General features: G+C 48.0%; 2 protein-coding genes across 3 annotated transcripts; one reads left to right on the top strand and one right to left on the bottom strand.

The window, feature by feature from the left end:
- Window positions 1–260: 260 nt before the first annotated feature.
- LOC118503028 lies at window positions 261–4,894 on the top strand. Its single transcript, XM_036035853.1, has 5 exons — window positions 261–764; window positions 842–2,292; window positions 2,890–3,094; window positions 3,162–3,334; window positions 3,395–4,894. Exons 1-5 carry the CDS (start codon window positions 563–565, stop codon window positions 4,544–4,546), a joined length of 3,183 nt encoding a protein of 1,060 aa, XP_035891746.1. The 5' UTR covers window positions 261–562; the 3' UTR covers window positions 4,547–4,894.
- Window positions 4,895–5,724: 830 nt separating this feature from the next.
- On the bottom strand, window positions 5,725–9,117 carry LOC118503031 (TBC1 domain family member 22B). Of its 2 annotated transcripts, XM_036035862.1 has the most exons (6): window positions 7,804–9,117; window positions 7,207–7,736; window positions 6,941–7,123; window positions 6,636–6,859; window positions 6,402–6,555; window positions 5,725–5,981 (listed from the first exon to the last, which is right to left on the bottom strand). In XM_036035862.1, exons 1-5 carry the CDS (start codon window positions 8,370–8,372, stop codon window positions 6,421–6,423), a joined length of 1,641 nt encoding a protein of 546 aa, XP_035891755.1. In that variant the 5' UTR covers window positions 8,373–9,117; the 3' UTR covers window positions 5,725–5,981; window positions 6,402–6,420. The 2 variants fall into 2 exon arrangements, with proteins under 2 accessions (XP_035891755.1, XP_035891754.1); XM_036035861.1 differs by having other exon boundaries at window positions 5,725–6,555.
- Window positions 9,118–9,150: the final 33 nt, after the last annotated feature.

Here is a 9,150-nt window from a genome sequence, read left to right as displayed (position 1 = left end):
AGTCACCAGGCGGCCATATTGAATGTCTTTTGACAACCGTAAGACCCACACGTGCGAAGCTCGCGATGGATAAACGGGAAGTTTTACGTGAATCTGAATCGTTACGAGCAGTTTTCTTTGGTAAAATATATAATTAAAATAAAGTTAAAAGAAAAGCGGCCCTCAATGGAATTAATTCCATTCGAAGGCACACGTCAGTGCGACCAAAACAAAGCAACCTGGCCGTTGCGCATTTTGCTGCGTCGTATTTTGATCTGTCACATGCTGTTTGGCAGACGGTTGTCATAACACAACAATCTCTTCGAAAACACGATTATTTGCATCTGAATTTTCCGCGCATTTTCGGAAGGTTCGTTTCGGGGTTTAGTTGCAGATTATGTTGCTGTAATTGGTCCCAACTCACGAATGATTTCGTGCCCACGCCTAGTGCCTTGCGAGTAGTGACGAACGAGTGCTCTTACAAGCGGAATCGCATTCTAAAAAAATGGTGATATTGCAGCTCTTTGAGTAACGCGACGAGTGCATTTCAACTGAAGCAAACAATAGTGATAAGAACAAGGCGATGGCCACGGAAATCGCTTCATCTTCAGCACCGATGAATCCCACCGTAATGGATCAAGAACAGCACCAGCCGCGTACGGATGATACGTGCCAGGAAAAGTTTCACAAGGTGCTGAATGCGTTTCTGAACCGCAGCTTCAAGATCAACAACGATGTCTATCTGGAAATGATTGTCAGCCACCTGTCCGGCAAGTATTGTGAAGGTATGTACACATCGTTATCGCCAATCACGATTGATTGTTCGCCAACTTATGCACCATTGTTGGATCACTGTTTACAGACCATCGGAAGCTGGTGAAATCGCCGGAAGTGTTTCAATGGTTGGAAACCATCCTGCAGCAATGGGAAAGCGATCGTCCCCCATCGACGGATGTTGCCGCGTTCACGCTGCAGCTGCTGGCGATGATCGTGGAGAATGAGTGGGATTTTTCGCGCATCCAAAACGGAAGCCGTATGTTGGACCGGTTCCAGGAGTGCATTCAGCGCAACGGAAAGATGCAAAATCCTTCCATCAAGCTGGGCCATGTGCTGGTGCTGAAAGCGATCTCGCGCCACGCAATGGGCATGGCCTGGATAAAGCAGTCCGGTTCTTGGCGCATTTGTCTCGACTACTACAACGGCTATCAGACGATCTACATAACGCGCGAAACGTCGCTGTTCATTTACGAAGTGCTGGAACGCTTCTGTACGATGGGCGATTACGAGGAGGTAAAGGAGATCGTACGCACCATCCTGTCGCCGCTGATCGATTGCGTTTGGAAAAGCCCTGAGCAAGACGATGCTGTGCTGGTGAACGATTATAATTCGCAAAAAATCATTTCCCCCCTGCTGAACCTGATGCAAACGTTGTTTCGCAAAATCATCGAATCGAAGCAACGCACCCGGGTGGCGTACTTCATACTGTACACGTACAAATTCGAGCGAAATCTCTGGAAGTTTACCGACACCATGCACGATCACACGTACCTGGCGAAAATTTGGCAAACGCACATTTTTGCCAACTGTGCACGGTTGTGCACGATGGAAATCCCGCCGGACGACACGTTCGCGGTAGATCTGACCTTCGATCGGTACACGATCAACTTTCTGAACTACGTCAACTTTTCCATACGGCGTGGTAACGTGCAAAATGTGATGCTTATGGCCGAAACGCATCACTCACTGTGGCGCATTCTCGGAGACCGTGCGCCCGAGGAGGTGGTGCTCAAGAATCAAAGCATACGCTTCGGTGATCAGATACTGCTGCTGCAGCTCTTTCCCGTTGTGTACGAAATGCAATGCTTTGCGACGAAAGATTTGCCGGATTACATTGAAAAGTTTTGCACCCAGCTGTACGACATTGCTTGCGAGTTTACCATCCGGCTGATTTACGCCTGTCGGGACATTTTCCAGGCCTACAATCTGAACGTAACGGAGCTGGCATGCAAATCGATACAGGGCATTGTAACCACTCACAAGCTGCCGCGCCCGCGGGCCGTCATCGCGTTTCAAGCGTTCGTGTACTTGCTGAAAGAGTTCCTGCCCGATATGTGTTGCTCGGTCGAGGGAGAAAAGGGGGCGTTCGGCAAGGCGGATCTTATGCTAAGCAAACCGAACCTGCTGTCGGCGATCATCAACGGGTTGATGTCGTTGATCGAGAATTTCAAAATCACCTGGAAGGAGTGCATCGAATCGACGGCGATCGTGAACTTTATGCTGAACCTGCTGGCCAACCCGAACCTTCCGCCAAGGGTGAGTGTAATAATGCTTCTTGATTGTTAATAGCAGACCCAATGGTCGACAAACTGATCGAAGGAAAAAGAAAAAGAAAGAAGAAATATTTATTACGACAGACGAATTGATTAACTCGTTTATGGCGGCAACGTGAAGGATCGATCAAGTATTTATAATAGTTATTGAAAACTCAGAGGACATTTAAAGTTTAAAGATCTGATCAATTCTATCTATTATTAAGAAACATAAAGTTCTTGGGGCTCTTTTTGACTACTTTTTTTAATATCCTCTGTATTGTTCCTATCCTATCCTGATCCATCTCCTGCTACACAAAGCTGGATGAGAAACCAGAGTTCGTTGGATTAGGATGCGAGCGAAATTCAATCCATTGTGATATCGTTATTCGTTAATGCGAAAAATTGAGGCTTTCTCTTCGAGATTTACTCAGCACGTTAAAAACAATAGTCCGGGATCGTATGCAGTTGTAGTGGCTATTCTATTTAAACATTATTGAAACAATAATAATTTTTAATAATATTTAAATATTATTCATTTTCAAATATGTCAACAAAACTCATCACTATCAATTAATCACCTGTTCTCCCTCTTCCACAGCTGGTCGTACTGGCGCTAAAGCTCACGCAAACGTCTATCGAACACTTTTTGGCACCGAATCTTGCTCTGCTAATGGATAACATATCCGGCTCGGGACTGGAGCATGTGGGTCACATCATCTACAAACGCTTGCACGATCTCAGCTGGGAGTCTCGAGATTCGGCGCTGGAGCTGCTCGCATCGATCGTCAGCATTTCGGAAATCAGTAAGAGCGGACGGTTCAATACATCTCTCAAAGCGCTCTAATTCGTTTGCACTCTTGCTTCTTGCAGAATTTCCCGCTTTTCAAAAGCACATTCTCGATTGTGATATCATCCCGGTAGTGGAAGCTGCAGCAAAGAACGATACCGAAGCGTATGTGCGTGCGTCAGCCCTGCGGTGTTTGACGCTGATGGTCAAGATCCGTTTGCTGTGGGATCATTCCCTATCGAAGCTCTCGTTAATGGTAAGTGAGCATATTAAGCTCAATCCAATCGGCATGTTTAATAACCCTCATTTTTTTTAGAATCACCTCATTGAGGTCATCGACAGCGAGAGTGAGGGTGTGGTGCGCCGTGAAGCAGTGAACACGGTGAAGGAAATCTACGCCAATCACAAAATACAACCCCAGTGCTTGGATAGCGTATTTTCCGTCCTATCGCACGCAGCCTCGAACGATCTTTACTGGGAAGTGAAGATCAATGCGCTGCAGTTTTGGCGACTTGTCATGTGTCGGCAGTTTCAACATCAAGGAATGATCGACGGCACCTTCCCGGCGGTAACCTTCTCTAAGGAGCATAAGAAAATCGTTACCCTCACCGACCGGGAGATTCAAACACGCCTCATGAAGGTACTTAATGAGCTTTCGCTGCGCGGTTGCCTTGGGGTGCTGCTCGCCTGCCTCGGAGACGATTGTGATCTGGGCGTGGTGAAGGAAACGATCGCAATCATCAATAAGCTGATGTCATACTTAAACCGGTACAATTTTCTCGACTACTACCACGTCCTCGCGTCCAGATTGCAAGGAGACTCATCGGCAACATCCGCGTCAAGTTCCACGGTGCCAGGTGTGGCAACCAGCGTTGCCGGCCAGCAGGCTCCGGCATCCACACCCGGGAGATTATCTGTAATCGATACGAACTACTCGGAAGTTAAACCTCCGGAGCGCTCTTCTTTGGAAGCCGGTGCGCACTCAGCAAATACGACTCACCATGCGTCCGATCAGAGTACGGCCACTTCCGGCGGAAAACAGGGCACTAGTGGAAGCGCAGCACCTCCGAGACAACAGCGGCGAAACGATGCCGATTACAACAGCGGTAACGTAGCGTGCAGTACGGCCAATGCGGATGAAATCATCGATTCCATCGTGAACCTGAACGACATGAATCTGCTGTCGGTAACGTACAATCCACACATGACGTCCGTAGCGACGGCGTACGGACGCCAACCGGGAGACGATTGTGGTTGCGACGAGACGCTCCGGCATGTGGACTTGTTCCGGCAGTTTGCCTCCGTAAGTGCGGAAGAGTTTTTGAACCGCGTGCAAACGCTCGACCTGTCCGCGATCGTCGCCAGCCGTCAGCGATGGTTAGAGAATACGGAAAGCTTTGGATCGTTGTTGGAAGACGTGCTGTTTTCGTATTATGCGGCCGACGTTAACGATGCGGACTGTTACTGAGAGGTGCGTGCTGTATTTTTTGTTTTTCATCGCTTCTTTTTATTTTAGTGGTAGTTTCTAAAGTAACTGTTCGCACGGGTTGTTCGTGTTCAACACAAATAGTGAAATGATCCAAAAGCGTAGCGTTTCCCGCCCGAGATGACAAAAACAGTATCTTAATTAACACGATCAGTTCAAACTCATGTTGGGATGTCATCAGGATTTTTCATTTCTGTTAAGACTTGTTTCCGACCATCCGGTGGATATTTCGTTTCCGTGTCGTTTTATTACGACGGGGTTATCTAGCTGAATATTGAGTAAATATAACACTAGACAAGAGGAAATAATTTATAATTTTTGGAACAATTAGATGCTTGTGTGGTGCTGAGTAATCGTGAGAGAAGTTCACTCGCCAATTTCTATCATCTTGCTTGAGAAACCCTGGAGAGTGCAAACAATTGACTAGGTGACTAGGAAAGAAGTGCTGAAATAGAGTTCCAGGAGGGCGTTGAAATAGAATGTCACGAAAATTAAATTCTTCTCCAAGGAATCGAAATATCCACCGGATGTTGAAACAGTGAATTGTTTGTCCTGTTTGGTGAATAGCGTTGCTCTCCACATCATCATCGGACGGACAACTGCGGTGGTGGTGTGCGAAATGTACAACTGACTGGAATGCGTGATCTTTAAGGATTTGCTAAAGGTTCAATAAGCTTGTCGAAAGCTCTAGCCGTGATATAATCCGATCCGGTGTCACAATATCTGTTGACTTGACGGCGACGATCTTGAGGTGGTTCTGCTACCTTAAAACGATTGTAGCTTTGGATCCAGAGCCACAGAAGAATCGTGCTGTACGATGTCCTGCGATCCAAAAAACACTACGAGACCTGGACGTTAATGTATTCACGTCACGTTTTCGAGCAACCTGACCTATAAGGTGGGACGAGGCATAACAGTCTCAGTTGAAGTCCACTTCCTGTCGGAGATCGGTTACAGTCGTGGATGAAGGTATGATACAGCTTTGGGCATACATTTCTGGAAAAGGATTGCAGACCTCCCACACTTAAATATGAACCATAGCAATACGCCGGGCCGGGCCATTCTTGGTGAATAAAACAATTAGCCTTGAAAGATGGTAAGTTACTTACCTTTACCAGATATCTTCCAGATCGTCTCCGCACGAGCTTTTCACGCTTCACTACTGTTGAGATGTCCCTTATATTGGTTGATTTATTCGTTACCTTTCTTACAATTAGCTAATTGGTTGCAGTTATTTGTTCTCCTCTGCTGTGTCCGACACAATCATAAATGACCTACCCTTCATGCAGTTCTCAGTTCTTCTCGCGTTCTCACTCAGCTGTTTTCACTACCTGCCCCGTTCGATGTGTTCACCGCTACCCGCGCGTCTGCTCTACCCTGGCGACTTTCGTTTGTATATAGGTGTCAGATTTTGATTCTGAATGGAAAAAACGGTACGAACAACAAACGTTCTGAATTCGATGATTTTGTTTGTTTTATACAGAGATCGATAACTATAGTGATTTTCCTTCTTTTTTGATAAAAAAAATCAAAAACAATACCAAACGCAACCACAGTACCGCGCGAGAGCACCTGTTTCTTGACTTGTTGTTCCCTCTGGTCTAGAAGTAGAAAAAGCGGCTCTTGTTCCACAAGAGCATCCTGCATGTATGATCGTCCCACCCGTTTATCGCACACTTCATCCCTACTCGTGTTATAATACCGTCACGAAGTGGATTGAACATTTTTTTCTTTTTAGCCCTCCCACCCACCCATTTAGTTGTGGCGGACGCACGGTCAGAATGGTTTCAAATAAACTTGTACAAATAGTTTCTACAGTAGTTGTGATAGTACCCACCGTCCAGCGTCATTCCGGGTCAACTTTTGGCTTCGAGGTGCTTGGGGGCATCGGCATAGGTGAACTTAAGGCGAAACGCTTCCGCCACCAGCACTCCGATATGCGAATCCATCCAGTTGTGTGTGGGCAGGTTTTGCAGCAACAGCATGAGTCCCTGGTGTGGGTGGGTTGTGCGGAGCAATTTAATTAAACTATTCTATCGAGCCAGAATTCGTGTGCAGGACGCATGCTTACCTGAAAATCTTTCTCCTGAAGCAACTGTTCCCTCCAGTGCAACAAAAAGGCGGCACAAACGTACAGCTGAAACACCGCAAACCCGTCCGACTCGGCCAGATACGTATCCCACAGCCGGATAGTGCAGTACAGTGGCAGTTCACGTGTGAGGAGATTGTTCATCCATCGGAAAGAAAATTGCAAATAATCGACACCGTGCAGCTGCAGATGTCGGTGAAGCGTTCCTGCGGGAAAAGAGTGACGGGAAAAAATGGAATTAGTACTGTAGGCCATATGGACGTATAGCAAACCATTGTATCGTGTACCATCAATTCGCTGGATCAGTTCCTTCAGCTGATTAACCTTTGCCTGTATACCGAGCTGTGCGAAAATGTAATTATCCTGGATGCAATCGAGAAATTTGGACAAACACCAAAACGAGTCGGACTCGATGATGTCCCTCTGCTCGATGCTGAGGTCACCCAATTGGCACTGCTCCAGGTCTTTATCTGTTGTGGGGATATCGAAAAAAAAATAACAACAATCAGAAATGGTCCTTCACATCGCCGACCGCCGGTGCAATCCTCCGTACCCGCTCCTACAGCTTCCTGCAGAAAGACGATGAAAAACGGTGTTACGAGATCGTTGATACCCTGCACATACCCCGACGCCGGATGCCGAATAGCCCAGATGAACAGTATTCGCTCGAACATTTCCTGCACCAGCTTCTGCTGAAACAGTGCCACGTGCGGATTCATACGCGGCACATCGATGTGAATCTGGCGGTACGTATCCTGCTGGCTTTCGTCCCGACGGTCCGCGTCGAAGTACTGCTGCACCAGCTTCTGGTAATCGACGCGCTTCCGTTCCAGCACCGTTTGACGGCGTTCCAGGCTGGTCGGCAGATAGCCGGACAGAAGCCTCCACGTGACGGCCCGCATCTTGCGTGGCACGCCGGACCAGCTGAGTTCCTTCAGCGCGATCAGGTTCAGCAGTGGGGCTTCGAGAATGTTGCTAAACTTTTCGTACTTTGATTCACACTCCACATCCTTGGAGGCTACATTTGAGGAGAGCTTTAGCAGCTGTGGACGTCCCGGGTACGCATGAAACCGTTGGCGGAGGCTAAAAGGATAAACGAAGGATAGGTTAGTAAGATTAGTCCATAGTTACACTTGCTGCACTCATTTACCGCTGATCGTTTACGTATCCCATTCCCTCGCTGGACTGCTGTTGTTGTCCCTGCTGCTGCTGAGTTTGGATATCTAAATTCTCTATTCGCATGACTGCCGTTACGTGCGACCCTTCATCGGCGGGATGTTCTGCCACTACCCGCCCCGATCCTGCACTTGTAGCTGCGCCGCTTGATTCCGGTGTGTCCGAGCGGACGGAATTCTGGGGTTTGGCACCACCACCACTACCAGCGGCGCCGCTCTTATGGGTTTTAATCACATTCAGTGCCGCCGTCTGTGAAGCTCGTTTTGATATGCGCGTGTCCACTACGCCGGAAATGATACAAAATTCGTCATCGCCCAAATCCCACGCATCGCTAACGGAGTCCTGATAGTCCTGAAAGGATGAGCTGCCACCGGACGATCCCGATCCGATCGGACGACCACTCCCGATGCGATTCACTCCGACCGTTGTCGGTCGCCCGGGAATGGTGCGGCTGTTGTTGCGCCAAAACGAGGAGGACGTGGAACCATCGGCCGAAGTAGTAGTACCACCGGCCGTGCTAGCACTGGCGCTACTGCTACTCATGTCCCCCACCCGACTGAGGGCTTACAATTGCGAGAAGGTTGGTATTTTGGGGGACGTTCGGACAGTACCGCGTATCGCTCGTAATCGGTCCTTCGATTGATGATGGTACCGGTCAAAGATGGCCGTGCGTAAAAAACAAACAGATGGGCATGAAAATATCTACCCCAATGACCTTATGGGATATCAGCAATGCCTAGCGCAGACACCGCCACTGCCTGTGATGGTATTTAATTAGAGACGACGGTACGTACACACGGTGACAGCACTCCGAACTGCTGCTACAAACCATGCACAGTTTTATCTACTTGTCCGCTTGTTCTTCTATTGCCACCCAACAGGGGCTGGGTCATTGTCGTACAATGTAGGAGAAGGAGGATGACGACGATGATGACAACGAGTGCTGCACAGTTATCTTGTCCGCGAGCTGAGAATTGTTCAACACGGCGCTGCGACCGACGACCGAACTATACGCGATCTGCTTTACGCACAATGATGGGTTCTCCCCAAAACGTGATCATTGAACCGACGGAACTATGCGGTTACGATTTCAAACGAGCACTTAAATTAAAAGAAACAAAACGTAGCACAAGTGCACGGCCCTGCTACGGAACAATTGTTTCGGCAAATTGTTTCAAACGAAACAATGTTTTTTGCTTTCTTTTTTCTATTTTGGCATTCCATCGTCATTTGACAGCTCGCAATGGTGCAGGTGCGTTTATAATGCAGGGTTGATACCGTACGAGCGCGGTACACGCGTGGAACCTCACAGTCTCGGAAG

The sequence above is a fragment of the Anopheles stephensi genome, chromosome 2, assembly GCF_013141755.1.
Source record: "Anopheles stephensi strain Indian chromosome 2, UCI_ANSTEP_V1.0, whole genome shotgun sequence".
Taxonomy (NCBI): Eukaryota; Metazoa; Arthropoda; class Insecta; order Diptera; family Culicidae; genus Anopheles; species Anopheles stephensi.
This window is presented reverse-complemented; position numbering and strand designations above follow the sequence as displayed.